Below are 21184 nucleotides of genomic sequence, written 5' to 3'. Positions count from 1 at the left end.
AAAAACTTGTTCTCCATTTCCTTCTCTGACCTGCGGTCGGTATCAGCGTGATTCATGTGCTGCTGCGCGAGCTCTCCAGGAGCGAGTGAAAGAATAAAGTATCTGGTGTGGCAGTAACTTCAACTGCGACAGCAACAAAAAAGCAAAAATATGTATTGCCATCTGAAACACTAGGGATTATTTTTGACAAGGAGGTAAAACAAAAATTTTAAGTTCTTTTTTCTTCCCCTCTCCATTTCCACAGTCAGTGGTTGCAGAAGACTTCTTTGGCAATGTAGCTACAGGAGAGTTCCCATAACTTTAAGACATCGACTTTGATCTAAGCTGTTGAGACTGACTCTACAACCCTGGTCTTGTAGCAAAATTATATAGCAGTTGTGAGGTGAAAACCGTTGAATAGTGATTTATCTAATAAGAATTTTATTGAAACATTCATAGTAGATCATCAGAATTAGCATACATCCCCCTAAAATAGAAAAGATATGACATTGCTTTCTTACGTAAATTTTGGAAGGCCAAGTGGTTTTGCTAAACACTGCTTTCTCCACTTAAAATCCTTGTATTTAGTAATAAAAGCTGAGCAGCCTCTGCACCCTTCCCGCAGTACCATCCCTTTGGTAACTCTGCCTATAGTCAGTTATTCTGCGTCTTTTGCCTAACGTGGGATCCATTTGCGTATCGCATTTTCTATTAGTGAGTATTCTTGCCCTGCATTCTTTCAGTAGAAGAAACATTTTCTTAGATAACTGGAAAATCATATGGCAAGCAGAAATCTGAACTTACTCCAGCATCAGCTGTACTTTTTTGGGGTTTTGTTCTAATTTGGCCGTTGCAACGAACCAGGTGAGAGGAGACAGCGCTAACCGGGATCGCTCCCGTGCCTTTGCAGTAACGTTAGGCAGCTTGCCTTTTGCTTCTCTCATTTCAGGCCTCTGCTGGGGAGGGGGAATTTCCACAGCATGTTCCGGGGGTTTCTTTAAGCTGTGCATATTAAATATGAAGAGATTTTCTGTTTTATTTTCCTGATAAGTGCAGATCGCAGGAAGCTGTGTGAGCGGTGGATTGCTGCAGCAGTGTAGTCAGTGTGAACTCCCCAGAACCAACAGCGAATGCTACTAATTTATTTATGTTTGAAAAACGCTCAGTATACTTTAGAAGCTGAAGCTGCCGTGAGCGTTCAGGAAAGTAGGATAGACCAGAGTGACTTGTTTCTCCGTGTAGTTTGAGTGTTGCTGTCACGCTCCTTTCTGCCTTCCCTTTCCTCGGCGCTTGGCTGCCGGTCGCCGACTGCAGAGCAAGCTCTTCCCATCACTTCCAGAAGTTACAATCTATTTTGCCAACAGCTATAAAAGGAGATATTGCTGCAGCGATTCAGGAGATAACTATAGTTTTGTTCTTTGAAAATGGCTTGTAGGTAGGAGCTGCTCAGGTCAGGCGTACCGGGAGAACTGGCATCCGTTAAGGGTGAATGGGCATCAGGGATTTAGCTTTGCTCAGCAGGGTGCTCTTGAGGTGAAGTCCGCTTACTGCACTTTGCTGCTCATCCTAGAGCAGCCTTGAAATGTGCCAGCTGGATTCCTTTTAGATTAAAATAGACTGCAGCGTGCCGTCTGGGAGTGCATCTCGTGTGCCGCGGCTGCTAATAGCCGCTTGGCGTGCGGGAGCGGAGGAGAGCCGCTCCCGGGCAGCGTGCGTGGCGTGCCCGCGGGCTCTCCGCACCGCCTGCCCCGCTCCGCAGGGAGCTCCTGGGGTCCAGCTTCTCCGATTCTGTTCTTGAATGTATGAAATGACAGCCAAGGAAAAAAATCCAAGTGCCTGGTGACAGTTAATAATGGACCGTATTTGAATATAACTGGTACATTTATTTTTTTTTTTACTGGACCACCTGGGATTATTTTAAGGAGACAAGGTTTTGATGCCCCTATTTTATATTCATATATTAAGGAGACTTAATTGCTGCTAACATTTTGAGAAATAGTAATTTTTAAAAGAAGAAAATTGAAAGGATTACCATATTCTGAAGATTAACAAAAGATAAAATTGGTAACTGTGCAAGATTGTCAAATGATTCTAGTTCTGCAGAATTTCTTTTTACTCCATTTTAATGTTATTTCATTCTAACTTTTAACAGTTTTTAAACGAGCAAACCCAGATTTCAGCTGTTGAAATCATGATTACGTCTTACAAAAGTCAACTGTTTGAAATGACAGATTTGGCACACGTGGCTACAGCTTACTAGTGCAGACTTTATCGTTGCATTTATGTACTCCTGATAGCAGGAGAGATGACAAACATGGGTTGGTAAAAAGCAACTGGAGATTTTAGTTAAAATTCTGGGCTAAAAGCTTTTGATAAAGCTTGTAAGTTCCATTAGCGAATGATACCGTATGCCCGCAACAGTGCAAGAAGTGGTAGGATGTCTAGGATTTGCTTTTCAGTGTTACTCCTTTTATCAGTAATCCACTATGAGATATATCGATAAATGTACAGAAAGAGTTAGGGAACTCACAAATAAACAGTGGAACCAATTTAAACTCTGAAGCTTACCAAATAAACATTAAAGTATTCCCTTAGGAACTCAGAATCCTTTGCATTATGCATGTATTGTAGTTTGCAGTAAGATAAAAGAACTTTAGGTGGGGGAGGGTGAGAAACTTGAAAAGCCTTAAGGAATAATTTGCATAAATTGGGTGGAGAGAGTAAACAGCAGAAGGGGAAAAAAGTTATTTTCAGTAAAGCCTTATAGAACGAGATAAAACAAATTAAAAAAATCAGGTGGAGTTGAAACAAAGCTGAAGTGCTTTAAACGTGCGTTAGCACTGCCATTGCCTCTAAAGCAAATCCCAGGGAACTCTGTACTGCCCTGGATAAAAAACCAAACTTTAAAAAAATAAATTCTGAAGGGAGAGTTAAAAGAGAAGAAAAGCCATGGAGACAGTATAACATGTGTGTCTTACTGTATGCAAGACCTCTGGAAATTAAATGAACAGCATAAGCAGGATTTTTTAAAATCTAACAGTATTTTTTTTATCTTACAGTTACAGGACCGCACACAATTTAGTGACCGAGACTTAGCTACCCTAAAGAAATACTGGGACAATGGCATGACCAGCCTGGGCTCAGTCTGCAGAGAGAAAATTGAAGCTGTGGCTGCAGAATTAAATGTTGACTGTGAAATAGTGCGGGTAAGAAATCTAGAGTCTTCCCCTGTCTTGTCGCAGAAGCAAAAATAGGACAGATGAAAGCCTTTAAAAATTTCATGAGGAAGCTTGAAATAGATTTCACGTGTTACATAATGAATGACCACGTTGGGAGGTGCTCTCTTGCTCTTTCTGCAGTCTATATATAGAAAAAAGCCTTCAGGTAAAAGAGTCTTATTGATCAGCAGCAGGAGTAGCACTACGAGCCGTTTGACGTTCTCTTTAGACTCAAGTAACATTTCAAGTAAAAGCCTGACATTTTTTAGGGATATCCTAGAAGACTGAAAAGTGCTATTTATATTGCTATTAAGAAACAAAAAGCCTTTCTAAAGATCCAGGGAAAATATTTCTCATTAATGCTTATAGGAAAAAATCATTGTAAACATATGAAAGAAAATGCTCAAAATTAGGAAAAAGTATTTTTCGAGACTGTCTTGAAGCCAGGTTGAGATGTGGTAGAGGGCAAAGGGTACTGCGAAGAATTCTGGGTCACTTCACTGTGATAGTCCGTATAGGTGTCGTTGAGGAAGGATTGCTTCAGAAAGGGCAGGTTTGGGGTAGATAACCTGATTCCCGAGAGCCACTCCACGTCATCTCTTCCAGAGGTCGGGAAGTTTGGTACAGCATCAGTTGTTGCCACTGTATTCCCAATTGTCAGACATACATCATCACTCTCAAACTGTGGGTGTCTCATTCGCTCTCTGTGTTTCCATTCTTCAGAAAATAGTCCGACTGTCTTTGCAGTCAGTACGAAAACATGATGAGAGTCTTCCTTTCCCTCATGACAGGCATGACAATTGTGACTAGTCCTTTCAGCCTTCATCCTTTTTCCACTTCTTTCTTAAAATTCTGACATCGCTACGGAAGCGGAACTAGGAGCCCTTGCTTGAAACTCTTCTTTTGTGGAGATCTCTCTTGGGTTGGTGCATCAAAATGGTACCAGAGCTACTTTCAGTTTTGAACACTAATCTGGTTATTTACTTGCTTGTTTTCCTGAGCACATGTGAATTATAAAAAATTAAATTCTACTTTTGGAGGCTGAAAAGAGTTACTCTGTTCTCTGTAGAGAACAAAGCTGCTCCATATTTTCCAAGCTCTTCAGTCTGCTTTCTGAAAGGTGAAGCTGTTTGCACTGACAGCATCTCAAAGTGGACTCCTGGGTATGAAATAGCATGTTCACAGGACAGTAAGACCGATACTCATGCTTCGTCTCCCTTACTTTGTTCCCTTAAGAACATCCTTATTGGCATGCACAGGCGGACAGTATGAAGTTCTGTACACGTCTTTCAATAGCATCTGCTAGAAATGCTTTTGTCTTCAGGGCAGATGTACTGGGCTCTGATCAACTCCAGAAGACTCTGGCATAACCTGTAGCAGAACATACACACGCAAATGAACAAAAAGATTTCTTTTCTTCATAGCAGCTGGAGGTGTTACCAGTATCTGTCCTGCCTCTGCCTCTGGTTCCTCTATATGGCAGGCTTGAGAGTTGTAACAGGAATTAGGTGGAGGTCGGTCCTGCACCATGCTCCACTATTTCTTTTGTTTGTAAGGGCTGAATTAATGCTGCAGGACGTGAGCGCGCTGCAGTGCTTCCTGTTGGCCTTTCTCTAAGGCGCGCTGTGCGTGTCCCAGCTGTAGGACAGGTATTTTCCATCATGTGCTTTAGAGGATCTGTCCTCTGTTTTGGGATCGCTATAGGCCCATCCTATCGTGCCTCTCTCCTTACCTGCCAGCCTGCATTTTCTTCAGTAGGCAGCACCGATGTTTGGAGGTCAGTGTGCAGCACGGTCTCTTTCTCCTAAGGAGTCAGGACACAGCAATGATGCAGTCAGCTGTAAGGCATGAGAGAACCACAGCATCGCTACCCTGTACTGCATGCGCAGCCCAGAGGAGTTGGACTGAGGGACCCTTCTGGGAAAGGCTTCCCACTTTCAGTACTTGTACTTCGTTGCCTTTGTATTTCACTGTACCTTGAACTCTAGGTAGTGTGCAACTAGCGACTGTTTCTCCATTTGTGATGTTAAAAAAAAAAAAAAAAAAGTAGCATATGTAAAATAGTAATAATTATATATATAAAAACCAAGTAAATATATATACATCAAATGATACACACAACAAATATAAATAATATAAAATAGTATAATTTTATGTAAATATAAGCATATACAATTGTAAAATATCTTCATATACATATCACTTTTTTAAATTCAATTAAATACATGTCCCCATTTTTCCCTTTTAATAGCTTTTTTTAATGGAAATTCATGATTTGTCCAGATAAACGTTGCTTTTCCAGAAGTACAAATGATTGATCCTTATGACGTCATACTGGCTTGAAAGATCTCCGCTACAAAGAAAGTATCAAATCTGTTCTCCAGTACAAGGAAAGATAATGTTTGCCACTGTGCATAGTTCAACTGGATTTGATCTTTTAAGGTTGAACAGGGCATTTTATTCCATAGTTTTTGTACTTCTGGTAGGAGAGTGGACTTGCAAAGTGACTGCTGGTCGTACCTTAGCATCATGCACATTTGCACCCTCAAATGTCTTTTGTATGTTCCCAAGACACCAAAAAAAAGTTATGTCATATTTAAATATGTGAACTCTGGCCAATGCTTCATTAAACTTACAATATGTCTTTTGCTTACGTTATAATTATTGCTGATTACATTTGTTTGGGGTTTTTTTGTAGTTACTTACACATTTTTGTTTGTATTTCTTGTGACTAATTTTATTCATTCATACCAAAATAGCATCTGAAAGCAGAATAGCCTTCTTGGCAGCGAGGCGTTAGATATTTGAGAAAGATGGATGACAACTATCAAACTCCTCAGAAATATATGAGGAATATAAGAAAAATGCATGACAATTTTTAATTTTTTTATTAATCGAACATAAAGCTTTCATACGTAGGAGGGCAAAAGCTGCTTCTAAGCACCTACCATGGGCTTAAGACGCCTCCTCCTGTTTCCCAGCAGCTCATCAGATAAAAGCTGGGTTACTGAAGGCAGTGCTTCAGTCTGAGTTTAGCAGCAAAATCAAGCAGCAGAAAGGCCACTCATTCTTCCCAGCTGACTAACGGCTCTTCTTGTTGGGGGCTCTAGGCCTGGTCTGGATCCAGCTTACGATTGAGAGAGACATTGGAAAAACAACTCTGAATATTCCATCTTGATTTTTTTCAGCTACGTCCGATTTCTGACATTCCAACCTAGAATCTTTCCAGCACGTTGACACCCTAACCTCAATATCTGGAGAGCTGTAACCATGCTTTTTAAGTGGCTCCCTGCCAGTCCACTTGCTTATAAGCTGCCTGAGGGCAGACATATGCTGGCTCCTTCTGTCTGGGCTCGAGCCTTTCTTCCCTCGCGCTTGCTGGTCACCTCTTCAGTTGAAGCTCGGGAGGTTGCTGCTGAGTTTGATAAGTAGGCTTAATGACTCCGATGACACGTGCTTTACAGATGTTGTTTGAAGTTGTTAAGGAGGTAATATTTTAGGGATATAATGAGAATTACTAAGCTGGATTCCTACGTAGAAATACTAGTCTGCTCTTACAGTCATCATTGTACTCTTCCAGAATACTCACTGTTAAATGTAGCATGCAGGTGATACTATAAAAATATGTTCATCTTCTATGACATATTCAGTATGTTGAATGAAAGATTTTCTGCTTTGAAAGGTACGTAAAAAGACAAGTGGGATCTACCTTTCCCAAGTGCCTCAATTTTTTGCTGAATTTTTTAGTAAAAAAGAAGCAGATTCACTTTTAAATTTTGCAGTTGTTAACACTACTTATTACCATCATAAGATTATGAGAAAATTTAATGAATGGCAATATACTGTTTGGGAAAAAGAGACATAGGTCTGAAAGGGGACGCTTGCGTGAGTTTTTCTCCCTTTTTTTTCCCCAACTGTATATAATATACAAAAATATCTAGGTAGCTCTCTGTGTACCTGTTTTGCATTCTTCAAAGAGGGAAATCAGGAAGCTGGGGAAGCAAGTATCGCCCAACAAAAATGATTTGTCAAAAATAGCGTTAAGTATGTCATCCTTTAGCTAGTTAAAGACATCAGCTGTAAAAAATAATTTTTTCCAAGGCTGGCAGAGCACGGAACTATCTTTAGTAGTTGGGACTGCTGTTAATATTTCTTAATTTTTCTATTTGATAATCAAGGTATTATAAGCAAAAAGTTTTTTACTAAACTTTTTCATGCTATGTATCAGAACTGTAGTTAAAGAAAGTGTGACAGGGAAGAGGAGCAATGCAGGTATTTCTGAAATAAGGCCAGAGTAATGTTTAGTGTACCTTTTAAAGAAAAAATCCTATAATGTTTTAATGTGTTTGGTAATCTCTGTTGGGACATAGACCTTACGGAAAGGATGTGCATTTTGCCATGCCCTGATCATATGTTTTCAAAAATAGGAACTACCCATGCTTTCTAGAGGTATATTTGATTTTTAGGAATCCAGAAAGTCCAGCACTAACCGCGATTCACAACCTAGTAACGGCCATGCTGTGCGTACATCATCATCACGGTAATCAAGCACACTGTATGGTGACAGCTTACATGGCCGAACTCCACCGTTATCCATCCTGGGCCAGCATGTGGTCAGGTCCTGGAACAATGAGGACGGTCCCACTAGTGCTGTCCGCGCTGCTGCTATTTATTGTGTTTTAGATGGTGTGGAAGGGGGAGGAGAGCCAGGTCAAGAAAACTGGAAGTTAGCAGTTGGCAAAGAAATTTATTCCTGGCTCTGAGAAGATTTTTGGATGCCAGTGGAGAACTGACTTGGATGGAACGAAGTGTCTGGGAACAAGAGCTGTTAAGTAGAATTGAAATTGGATGAGAAGCCAAAAGCCCGAGTAATGCAAGGGAAGGGAGAGAGTTAAGAGGTGAAGAGTTGCAGACAATTCTTACTACGGCATGCTAAACTCTATTTTGAGTCTTTAATAATTTTTAGCATAGACTTTATCAGAGAAAGCAAGTTAATTAACAGTTACACAGATCCACCTGGAGAATTTGGAATGTGATTGTTTTGTTTTTTTTTTTTTTCTTTTTTGAAACTGTCAGTTTTATTGATGTAAAATGAACTTCAAGCATCCATACCCATCTGATCACAAATGGGTTTCCAAGTTCCTTGGTCCTGGACCTGTTTCATCGGTTTCATTTCCCACCACTGTTTACAGTATGCTCTTATATACCTTACTGCAAGCAATGTTTCTTAAAGACTTGTCTTCCAACCAAAGAGGACTGAGGGATAATATTGCTCTGAACTTAGTTCTGCCAAGTTATGTTCTGTCATCCAAGTGGAGTGATGTAGAGCTACCACCTTGGACATTTTCTTCCGTGCTGTAGGAAATCCTAGAACAGGTGGGCCGTTTGGGTCATTGGATGCTTTAGTCCTCTGGTGGAAGTTGCAGAATGGAGAACCTGGATCACAGATCTTATGTTAAGTTCATTGGATAATTTAGGTGGGGAGAGACCTTTGCAAAGTCACCTAGTCCTACTCTTCATTCAGAGCAGGACTGACTGCAGAGTTAGGTCAGGTTTCTCAGGCTGTTGTACAGTAAAATGTTGAGTACCTCCAAGGTTGGAAATGTCAAAACTCCTATGGACAAACTGTTCCAGTGCCTCACTGTAAAGCATTTTTTTTCCTTAATTCAAGTCAGAGCTTCCCTTGCTGCCACTTGTGACTGTTGCTTCATTTCCTTTTGCTGTGCACCTTCCTTCCCTTTTCCCTTGTATTGGAGGACTGAGCCTGGGCACTGTGTTCCAGGAGGCGGCCTCACGAGGGTCAGATACGGGGTAATAATCACCTCCCGTGAATTGCTGGCTACACGCTTGTTCCTATCGTATAGATGTGCTAATTTCACTTGGTTGTGGGCCTGTTGCTTTTGTTATAGTTTCTGATAGCATTTGTTTATTTCTCTTACAAGACTTGGATTGGGAATCGAAGACGGAAATATCGTTTAATGGGGATTGAGGTCCCACCCCCTAGAGGAGGTCCTGCTGATTTCTCTGATCAATCTGAATTTGTTTCTAAATCAGCACTTAATCCAGGAGAGGAAACTGCTACTGAAGTGGGGGATGATAATGATAGGAATGATGAAGTATCAATCTGCTTATCTGAAGGAAGCTCACAAGGTATTTGAAAATGCAGTTACTACTGTGCATATATTTTAATTTTGTGCAGTGTGCATGCTTTGGATTCTCTGTTGTACACATTCAAAAATGTCTGAAAGAGTGTCTAACAGTCGCAAGTTATCTACCTTGGCCATACTGAAGGTACCGTTCGGTCTCTTTCTTCTACCTCTGTGAATTTTGTTGGGTTTGTTATCACAAAGCTTGCAGAAACCTTTTATCGTAAGACCTCTGTTTCTGCCAGATTCATTCAGAAGTTAAATGACAAGTTCATAATTTGCTGGTGCAACTGAGAGAGAGACAGGCAGTACAAACGTCTATGTCTCGCTTCCCTAGGAAGCCAGGTTTTAAAAAACGCTCTCTGTTAACTGGCCAGCTCTACACAGCCAGCTCGAGTATCCATTCCTGTTCGCCTGAATCGCACCAACAATTCCCATCTAAGCAAGCACTAATGCATGCGAACCTGCTCACTTTGAGCTGACCAGAGATACGTACTTAGAGTTTTCCTGATATTAAACTCACGCTGATGAGATACGTTCAGAAGATACGTTAGCTCAAACTTGGTCTTGAACTGAAAGAGCTTCACAGTATGTCAAAGCGTAGCAGACCTTCCGCCATTAGGCTGTCTGCGGTGCACATATCGTCTCCGACAGGCAGATACAAACCAACAGAAAAGATCAAAGTCAGTAGCAGGGGACTGCTCGGAGAGCCTTAGAACTGCACGTACGTTCTCAGTAAATGGCGTGATCTTGAGTGATAAGTGTCTCGAACTTAATTCCCTTTTACTCCACCTCCCAGAACCGCATGACCACATTAAATCAATCTCTCCCTTTCCCTCTTGTACGTTAGGACGCTGGGCCTAGGGCAGATGAACTGCCGCTCGGCACAGTCACTGGCTTCACAACCTCAACTAATTGCTCCCACTGCTTCTGATTAGAAGAGATCAATAAAGCCTTTGCTCTCTAAACTAAAAGAAAGTCGGATCTAGTGCATGCTATTGCAGCTTAATGTGTCAAACCTCATCTTGTCATTTTGTCTGAACAATTTAAAGGAAAGAACTAGAAAAATGGAGAACTGCTGGGAATGAATTTGTGATAGCTTTGTCATATTCTACTGTAGAGAGAATAAGATGATAGAGAAATGAGTCAAGTGACTGAAAGCCAAGGGAGATGCAGAATCGAAGAGTCCTTGATTTGCCCGAGGTGTGGAAGGAACTGGTTTAGTCAGATCTGCTTGAAAGAAAATGGTGACAGGGGAAGAGTGAATTCTCTGTAGCTTAAAGTGAGGAATAACACCACATTTATTGAACGAGGCTTTCATAAAGCAGGATAAGGCTGTAAGACTATGTGTAGATTAGTAGAGTCAAAGCTTAAGGAAGTGCAAGAAAACTATAGGATTTCCACAGCATCCAGGAATCCCACTTTCCTTCCTTTATTCCACCACAAGAATTATTTCTTTTCATTTCTCCAGTTGAAAGGAGCCGGTTTCACTGCTGCGGCTCAGCTTATTGCGAACATCCTGGAAAACATTTCCACCAATAATCATGTGTACTATTCGGTCACAGATATGGGATTGTTCTAATGTTTGAGAACTGTAACTTTTGGTCCCGATTTATAAAAACAAAGCAAACAAACAAACCAACAAACCAAAACAAACAAACAAAAAAAAACCAAACAAAAAATCCCACCCCCAAAAACCCCACAAAAACAGAACAAAAAAAACTTCTAAAAGACAGGAAAAAGATCTTTTTAGTCACCTGATTAGAGCGAAAATGTTGATGGCACTTGCTTTTAAAATGCAGTTTGTAAATATTTAAAAAAAAAAAAAAAAGGTGTACGCTGATGCAAAATGAAGCATTAAAGTTCTTATGATGCCTTACCTTTTTTAAATGTATGTTAATTGAATCCATACTTTGTGTAAAGGACCACAGCTCTGTGGAGGCCATTATAGCTGTGCCAGTTTATATTAGCTGAGGATGAATATTTAAAGAGTTGAAATTGCTGTAGGGAGTTGCTTCGCTTGACTGTTGAATCCAGGCGGTGACCGCCAGGGTTACCGAGCGGCGGGTGCTTCCGAGTCCCTGGGGTGCATCTTCAGCGACCGTCATTGCTCTAACGACGGGCTCGTGTATTGCTCCCCGCTTTACCGGTCTCCCATTTGGACCCATTTGCTTTTGCTGCCAGCAGAAATTTTCCTCTGAAGTTGTGGCCAGTGGCAGATTAAATTTATTTGAAACGACTTCAAACAAAATTTGCTCAGTTTAGCACTATTTTACTGGTAGAAAAGTTACTGAAAACAATAATTATCTCTGCACAGTCTGGCCTAAATATTACGCTCTCTTTGCAACTGTTGGTAATCTCCAGTTAAATCCTGTTACCCCTGTGTTTGTGTGGAAGTGATGAACCCGTGCATCATTATCTGCCCTCTCTTTCAGTATCCCACCCCGACATCTGCTGCCGTTCGCTCACCGTGCCTCCCTTCCTCTTTAGGTGCCACAGCTGGACTGTTTGACCCCTGTAACGCAAGCTCGGCCCTCAGCAGAACTGGGTCGTTTCACTGGCTCTCGGAAGCAGTGTATTTCCAATTCATAGCCTAGCTGTTAATGACATCATTCAAGTTTTTTATCATAGCTGGCTTGCCTCTGTGTTTCGGTTTATTTTCTGATTTGCTGTTTCTATCAACCATTTTCTTCTTGATAGTATGTTAAATGTGGAGAATTAAAGTAAATCTGAGAAACATACTTAATCATAGGGATGATTATGCTTATCTTGTTTTTTTCACACTGGCCATAGTCAGGGCTGACAGAATCACCTAGGGCTTGTGGTTGAAATCTAAGGGTAAGATTTGCTCTGTGTTCAAGTGTGTACTTTGCTTATACGTAAGAAAGCAGCTTAGATTCACTAGCAATAAACATTTCCGTACAGGAATGAAAGAATCTGCTTGATCAATTTTTAGTTCAAAACTAGTCAGTGCCTGCAAGGAGGAGGTGGGATTCCGATGATGTACCCTATCATTTCAGGGCATACAGGATTTTTCACATATTAATTTATTTTAATAAATAAAAACAGAGTTCTGGGCACCCCTGATGTGAAACTCTTCATCACCTTTGAATATTACAACCTGAACCTAAAAACAGGAAGGTTTTGGTACGTTGCAAGAGAGTAACTGATAGTTTTCCTGTTGTTTCAAGTAGCGATCGGCATGACTTTGCCCTGAAATACTTGTGATATCATGCCTTTTTTAATAAGACATACAGTATTTTTTATGACTAGACATTGATAATATGACTTTGCTTTTGTATCTAGCAGATGTGACATATTTAGTGGTAAAGACTACTAATGTTCCTTCAGCATAAAATTTGAATGAAATCTGAAAAACTAATTTATTTCTGCAGAAGAGACAAATGAAGCTCTTCAAAGCGAAGAAATCGGTCATAAAGATGATGACCAGAATCCAGTATCTACTGATAACGTGGTATGTATACCTTTCTTTTTCCACTAACGTGACCTCCTTAATGGCTAATGTTGAGGTTGTTGTCCAACACTAGTGTTTTTCACTAGGGGAAGACTTCAGTAGTGTGTGCTAAGAGTCCTTCCTAGTTGGTTGAGCACGAAAAGAAACTACTAAAAGTACTAAAACACAGAGCTATGCATGTTCAGTAGAAATTGCATTATATGGCTTTTTCTGTGTTATAACGATCTGGTGTTCTTTTTTTGGAGTGCAAAGCACAACGCTTGGGTAGTGCTCTAGAAGAACCTAGTATAGTAAAACAGTAAGAACAAAAAACCCAGAATAATAATTGAAAATGGTTTGCAGTAGCTTTATGAGAGCCAGATATCTCTAGTGCTTCCTCTCCATAGCTGACCTTGAATATGTGAGCTCAGACTGGGGTGGGTATGTACACTTCATTCCCATACCCTTGACAGGGCGTTATTCAGATGTTTCTTGTTTTCTCCCTTGCATTCACTTTGAGTCAAACACAGTTGTTCTTGCTGGTTTTAATTGACTGCAGTGAGACAAGGAAGGAAAGACAGAGGGAGGAGTCATGGCAAATAATGCAATGTATCCCCTTTGTTTAGCCTGCCTTCTCTCAAATTAGAAGAAAGGAGAGGAGGAAGAGGAGAGAAGACCCCAAGTGGTAGGGTAATTTTTATCTTAAAAGTTATCTGCAGAATGAACAGGTGATGGTTCCAGTTCCCCGTTGCCCTCTTATTGCAGTCAGAGATTAAACGACAGTAGCTCAGAACATGACGAGAACATTTCTGTTGCATTAATCACACAGAACCTGAAGTGGGGAAGCGAGCAGGAGATTCCCTTCCCTCTCCCTCTATATATAGAGGAGAGAACATTTTCTTTCTTTGGTTAATATATGATCATCTTTTGCGTAAACTGAAATCCCACGGCTGTATTTTCTGTGGTTGCCTGAATCGAAACAGCTGCCTTTTTCCTTTCTGTTTACCTTAATGGCCTGCTGTGACCTTAGATATAATCACTCTGAGTTTCAGGCTGATGGGTTGACCGTGGAGATGCAGAATGTAAAATGACGAAGGTAAAAGGCTTGCAGTGATGATGTCCGGGAGACTCAGTTCTCCGGTCTACCTGAACTCCAGCATTACAGAATTTGATATAATAAGAGGGGGGAAAAAGAGGAGCATTTTTTTCATACACTATTCTGAAAACACTGTAAAGAAAAATTTTTAGACTATATGCAGTTAAAATTGGACTAACATACATTGGACTTGCATAAGAGAGATGATTTTCTTATTTGAAATTCTAATCTGTTCTTTCCCCTACTATCTTAAAATGTATAATTATAAGAAAGATGGTGTGAATGTTTGGCATTTATTTAGAGACTCTTTCCTCAAGCTGAGTCTAAAAGCAAAAATATTGGAATCACAGTGTTACTCAGGGTATGATATAGCAGCAGATCTTTGTGACATTAAGCCTTTGAAATCTTATCACTTCAGCTGGGTTGTCAGACACTGAAGCACAGAAAATGTGGTTTACCCTCCCTGCCTTCAACACATAGTTGGGAGCTTGGTGGGTACTACTAGTGAGAGACTGTTAACCTCTCTTGAAGGATTTCTCCTTGCTGATTAGAAGGAAATTTCTGGCGACTGGTCTGCAGGCAGACAGAAGACACACACACATGCTGCAGAGAAGAAACCTCCTCTAAAATAACAGCTCACGACCTAATCGTTAGTGTATTGTGCCAGCGTGGGCCCTTGCCTACATTGTGTTAAACAGGATACCGAAAAACGTAGTAAAATTGCTTTAACTTACTATATTCAGTCTCATAAATGCTTACAACTGTCAGAACAATGAAAAATAGTAAAAAAACCCAAACCCCTCTTCTTACACTATCACTGCTTCCCTCTCAAAAATATACTGAAATTTATAGTTTCATCTGGGCAGTTAATCCTTCTGAGTTCTTGTTGGAAAATGCCATTCTTATCACTATCTAATTAAAATTCATTCTATCTGTTTGAGATCTAGCTTAGATATGAGTAAAAATTAAAATCTCATAGGTGCACTAGAAATGTGTACATTTTGTGTTTTCTCCTATTGAAATAACCTTTGAGTGCAATTTTCTTACATAAGAAGGTTTTCTGTTGGGAAGGAAAACAGAACATGCAAGTGGTAAATAATGTAAAAGTGAATCTTTTAAAACTTGAGATACGACTGGAATGTATTTCTAAGTCCTAAACAGCATTAAGCGTGGCCGTTATCATTGTACTTTAGCTATCTTTAGAAAGCCAATATAAAAAGCTCCCGAGAATTTTTGTGAGTTAAGTGAAAACGTCCACGTGTAATGCGTTTGGAACTGTCCTTTGTATCAACATCCCCTGCTGTTGCGGGCATTTGACTTGCACTCTGGCCGAAGAAGGCCAGAGGAGAGCTCTTCATTTTTTTTTAGGCAAGAAGTAGGTCAGTTAGGACTCGCCTGCCGCTTACCATAATGTCTGTTTTGCTCCAGAGGAATAAGCTTTCATAACCTTCTTCACCCCGCAGGAGGTCTTCAACCAAAGGCTTACAGAATAAAATGCAGGCTTTTGCAGGCGGTAAGGAGATGTAGTATGCAACTTAATGCCAAAAGCAGGGTGACACAGAGCTCCTCCTCTGTAAACAGCCCGAGTCACCATGGCAGCAGCTCTGAGTGCCGCAGTTTCGCTTTGGATTCCTCCTGGCTCTTGTGGCTGAGGTGCATGATTGCCATCTAATGGGGGCTCCGCAATCCAGAATTCCTCAGGAGCAAGGAAAAGGTCCTGTTACCTTCATCCTTTCGTGGCAGTTTGAGATACGGATTGTTGTTTCTGTGTCTAATCTATGCATTTGAATATTCGGAATGAACCGTTTACTTCTGTTTCAGAAAATAGAAATTATAGATGATGAAGAAAGTGATATGATAAGTAATTCTGAAGTGGATCAGATGAGTTCTCTTCTGGATTATAAGGTGAGTAACTAGACTGTGAAATGTGAAGCAGGACAGTCCTTCACAGGACGTTCAGATGGGTATATCCGTAAGGAATTCAGCGAAGGCATGTGGGAGCCTGGGACTCCTCTGCTCTGCACGTCATCCCCTCAGTCACGTCTTCCCATCCCATTTACAGCCAGATTACCCGTATTTCAACCCAGAGGGAGGCAGGAAAAATCCCATTTCCACTGAGCAGTTACATTACTCTAGCTGTAGCCATCTGCAGCTCCCACCACGTGTCCCAAAACAAAGCAATTTATTCAGCCTCTCAACCAAAACTTTCTTTTTGTGCGAGAATTGCTCTTTGGAGTGTTACGGCACGCTTTTACATGCAGCGTGATGCTGCCAGCTCTGGAAAGGGACATAACAGCTGGAATCTAATAAAACGGGGGGATCGGAGAAGAAGTCGTTCTCACAATGTAGCGCAGAACACGTCTGGAAGCAGTAGTTGTGGGAGGGAGGAAAAGCAGTTGGATACCCGACAGCCGCTCTCCTCTGCCAAATGGTAAAGGTTACGCGTGTGTTACTGCTCTCGTAAGAGTTGCCACAGTTCTGTGTTGTATATTGAGCTCGTTTTTACTTATGTAGCTGATTTTTTTTTACGTCGAAAACAGGTATGTTCTACTAATGATAATCAATTACCAAAATAATAAATAGATCACCTTTTCAGAACAAAAATTACCCCTTCAAGCAGTGTTTTGCTGGTAAGGGCAGTGGAAAATGAATATGGAGAGGGAATGACCTTTTCTTAATGTCACTTGTCACCACAGTGAAAGGCTTGTTGTGACAGCATGCCCTACAGAACCTTGTTTGTTGGTTTGTTGTTTGACATTAGTGATAGTCTTTGTGCCCGTGTGTTTTCTGCATAAATCTGAATTCCTTCTTTGGCTGGGCAAAATCCATTGCTAAATAGGCAACTTCTAAGTTTCCAGCTGAAGGAAATGCGTTCAGCTAATTGTCTTATGAAAGCCTCAAAATCGCAGCCCAAGTATTTCTCTCTCATTCTCAGAGCTGTTATAACCTGAAACAGTAAGGTAAGCAATGTTTTTACTGAAGAAATGTGAATTTTCTGGGGAAATAAACAAAACAAAACCAACAACCATTTTTAAAGGCTTGATACAAACCTTCCAGTCCATCACATAGTCTCACCTTTTCATGTCAGCTAAAGGTGAATTACAGCCAGCCTAGCACACGTAAGCGTGAATATCAGAGCACGGTTCTATGTTATTGTTAAAAAAGATATTTTCATCATTAAAACAAAATGCCAGCTTATAAGTTCACTATTGAAATTTGCTTATGTAATTATTGGCTGCCACCAAAGCCAGCCATCAGGGAACGTTTTGTATGCAAGCCTGCCAACCTAATTAATCATATGGTTGCATACGCAAGGGTGGGTTTTTTCTTGCCTCCGGTATCCCTCGGTAGATGCAACACTTAGCATGAATTATCGGTGAACCTAAGTGCTTACTTTCTGTGTGTATGGTGCATTGCTAACTATTTCTGTGTGCGTATTTTTGTCATTATTACCTTATGGAGGATGTACATTTGGCGCTAGTATGCACACCTTTTGCAAAAATGCACAGTGCCTTTGATCTTGAAAAGTGAACTGTTTATTTAGGTTACGTGATCTTAGCAAAGGTAAATAGCCAGAGAAAATGAATTTTAGCTCTACAGTGATCAACAGATTTAGCATTTTGATCATGCGTACCAATCAGTTGGTAAGTTTGAAGGAGAAGAGAAATTTGGAATAAACTGAAGTACTTATGAAATCTGAATTTTTAGTTAAGAAGTTTGTTATTTTTGTATTAAGTGATGCAAGTGTAGTAGCACATAGTTATGCAAAGGTTGGAAAAATGCCTTTTTAGCCACAGCATGCACATTAGGGACATTTCTCCCGTTTTGTAAATACATTCCTATTTATTCTGTAACCCGAGAGATCTTTTTAATTTGTGGGAGCTTTGAGGAATTTTGAGGTTGTTTTCTCTGCTCTTTGTGTCAAATCTCCTGCTGTAATAACGGAATTTAGTTGCTGTCTCTTCTCACAGTCAGCCTGCCTTTTCAGGATCACTTCTAGGAAGAGACCTGGGCTTTGTTTTTCTTTATTTTAAAATTGATTTAGAGGTCATCCTTACAAAATAAAAAGCAGTGCTTCTTTAAAAGGTTCATGTAAACTTTGGCTCAAGTCGTTAATGCTTTAATGATAGTCAGTAATCCTGAAATGCCTTGTCTGCATGTAACATGGTTGGCTATCGGGCGTCTCTTGTGGAGGATGATGAGAAATGAAATGGGGTGGGCGCTTGCAGGTTTAGTGTGACGCTGCTGGTCCTTCATCAGAAACTTCTGTTTCTATCCAAAGTTTGTGTGCATTCTTCTGTAATTCTATAATTTAGAACTTTTGGCTGTACGTAATACTGGTTTTGGCAGGAATCACGATGAACACATTTTCACTCGTTTTCACTAAAAGCATTTTGTTTTAACACAAGTATGTTTAGCTGTCATTAAAGAGATGCAGTACTATTTATTATTTCCAGAACTCTATGTAATTTTCCCCCACAGAATGAAGAAGTCAGATTTATTGAGAATGAGTTGGAGAATCACAAACAGAAGTATTTTGAACTACAGACATTTACTCGGAGTTTGATACTTGCTATTAAATCCGATGATAAAGAACAGCAGCAGGTAAGTCTTGAAGTAGGATTTAGCAACGGAAGGCGTTTGTCGCTTTGTGTTCTGTCACTCCCTCGGTTTTATTCCGTAGTGCCCAGAGGCTCAAATTATGATTAGGGCAGCGTTGTGCTGAACGTCTTACAGGCAAAGAAAAGCCGAACTTTAAACAAAGATCTTGCAGTCTACCCAAGCAATGACATAGACAAAGAAGGGTGCCTTTGACAAAGGGACAACCAGTGCAGCAGGACACACGATGGACTGGGATTTGTCCTGTGTGAGATCTAAGATGCGAGACCTAGGAAAAAAAGCCAGGCTTCTTCAGTTTTCCTGCACCGCATTTAATACATAGCACTTCTTTTAATGCTTGGTTGGATCATGTCTTGTATGAGTAACATTCTGTGCTTTATTTAGGAAGAGGTTTTGTTGCTTTTATTTTTTTCCCTTTGCCTTGACAATCTGCACTTTCGCAGGTATAAAAATAGAAACTGTAACTTGCAAGAAAAAAACTTGGAACACTTTTACATCCAAAATAAATTTGGCTTATGGTTGTTATCCATAATTTTTTCATGAAACCATGTGAACTGAATATAAAGAGTGAATATAAAACTTGAAATCTTTGAGATAAATCAATAAATCACTGTAACAGTTACGATCTTGTATGCAGCATCTACTTATGTCACCTGCGTGATCACAGTATAGCATGGTTATATATGTTTTAAAGCTTTTGCATGTTAAAAATATATGAATGAAATAAATGAATATAAATCATTGGTTTTGGGCGGTTTGGGGAAAAAAAAATCGTCTTTAGCTGTTTCCACAATAACTTCAGTAACTTCTGGGATTGTTGTGATAAGGTACATCATCTTACAACAATGTTTTTTCTTTTAATATCTAGCAATACTGACCTTTTTTTTTTTTTTACCCATCCAATATCGACACTGACCAAAAAGCTCAACAAATTTCTTTCACTACATGTTTAACAGACATTTAATGCTGACATGAAACACATAGCTAATATTGTATTGTAATATTTTTTACCTACAGGCACTGCTCTCAGACTTACCTCCTGAACTAGAAGAAATGGATTTCAATCATGCATCCCCAGAGCCTGATGATACCTCATTCAGCTTGTCGTCTTTATCAGAGAAAAATGCCTCAGACAGTTTGTGATTTATTTTTTTTAATTGACAAAAAAGGAACCCTGCGTAACGGGTAGGTTTCAAGAGAACGGCATTTTGCTATCCAGTGTTCTTCAGTCCAAAAAAGAAAGCCCAAGGTGAAGTAGACCTTCCTGAAGGACGACTGTAGTATGGCATGGCTACAGTTTGCAGTGTCGAGAAATTGCGAATGGTGTTTTTGGTAAATGGAAGAACTGTGTGAGGAAAGGTTTCACTTTTAGCAGTTTGGCCTTGATTAGGATAACTTCTGACTTTCCAGGATAACTCTTGCTCTGTAGCAAAGTCTTTTTGAGCAGGGATCCAAGAATGGAAAACAAATGTCCTGTTATACAGACAGCTAATTCTTCAGAGTTGCTTGCTCACCAGTCCTGTTTATTATTTTTTTCCCCATTTTTACTCAGGTAGGTGGACTAAAAATTGGGGATCCAAATAGAATAACGGGCTTTTTATGAGTTGTGCTTGAACCCTTTTGAAAATCTGAAATTAAACTAAAGTGTTTTTCATTATGTGACTTCAGATTGTTGAATCTTCCATTTTCTGACCAAAATAGCTGAAAAAACTTTGAAAGGCTAACTGAAAACTTTGAATTATCATCAATAAATTATTAATGTAAAGAAGCACTCATAAGTGTTGTAACAAATCAGATGGATATGGCAAACCTGATAGCTGCAGAACGCGACTTTCTGATATTCTCACAGTAGCAATGGGATTAGATGTTTACACTACTACTTAGGGTTTTATGAATGTAGTTACAGTTTTTATTTGTCAAAGTCTGAATGCTAAAGTTCTGTTCATTGTTTCAAGTATTGGTTATATATTTTTCCACAAACTTTTGCTCCATTTTATCAAGACACTGTCATAAATCCACAGCTGTCGTTGCGTCCTGAGAGGTATTCGAGTGTTGGGAATTGAGTTTTGCAGATCTTCTCTATGTGACCTGTTTTTGAAGTAGGCCCTGTCTGATGAATTTTTTGGCAACTTCCAGGTGCCATTTCTAAACTGTGAGCTTGATTGCAGGCAGTGGCTGAAATGAATTTCTTCTTTCCCAGCTGTCGTTGGCATTGAATCCCTTTACTCATCTGATTAAATGGATGTGGAGACACATTCAGATAAATTTAGTAGGGCATGTAGGTGCATGCCCATATTGTTGATGCTCTGTAACTTCTAATCTGAATACTCCTCAGCAAGCATTTTTGAAACAGATACCTTCACAGTCTGGTAAAAAGCCTGATCTTTCAATTTTATGCCAAATAATAATTTACCCCGGTGAATCCTTATTCATGCAGTACAGTAAGTAATCCCCTTAATTTCAGTGGGAGGTCCAAAGTGTAGCTCAGAAAATCCAGAGTGTTGGGGAAATAACACCTTTCTTTCCCCTGCCCGCCCCCCCCCCCCCCCCCCCCTTAATACTGGGATTAACTCAATGATTTTAGGTTTTTCTAAGTCTGGTCTGTTCCTCCCTAATCACTTCTGCAGCTTTTTTTTTTTTTAGTATCAGTAGTGAGCTCTGTTCTTTCAGG

At 40.0% G+C, this 21184-nt stretch overlaps 1 protein-coding gene across 1 annotated transcript in view; it reads left to right on the top strand.

Annotated features, from left to right (window-relative positions):
* The window catches only part of HDX (highly divergent homeobox), a 48907-nt gene extending 28023 nt beyond the window's left edge, over positions 1 to 20884 (top strand). The window contains exons 5-10 of the mRNA XM_082323178.1: positions 3039 to 3185; positions 9140 to 9347; positions 12739 to 12818; positions 15715 to 15798; positions 18376 to 18498; positions 19531 to 20884. Coding sequence (XP_082179304.1) covers positions 3039 to 3185; positions 9140 to 9347; positions 12739 to 12818; positions 15715 to 15798; positions 18376 to 18498; positions 19531 to 19656 — 768 coding nt within the window. The 3' untranslated portion in view covers positions 19657 to 20884. The remainder of the gene's footprint in view (positions 1 to 3038; positions 3186 to 9139; positions 9348 to 12738; positions 12819 to 15714; positions 15799 to 18375; positions 18499 to 19530) is intronic.
* The last annotated feature ends 300 nt before the right edge of the window (positions 20885 to 21184 follow it).

The sequence above is a fragment of the Platalea leucorodia genome, assembly GCF_965183815.1.
Source record: "Platalea leucorodia genome assembly, chromosome: 10".
Classification (NCBI taxonomy): domain Eukaryota; kingdom Metazoa; phylum Chordata; class Aves; order Pelecaniformes; family Threskiornithidae; genus Platalea; species Platalea leucorodia.
This window is presented reverse-complemented; position numbering and strand designations above follow the sequence as displayed.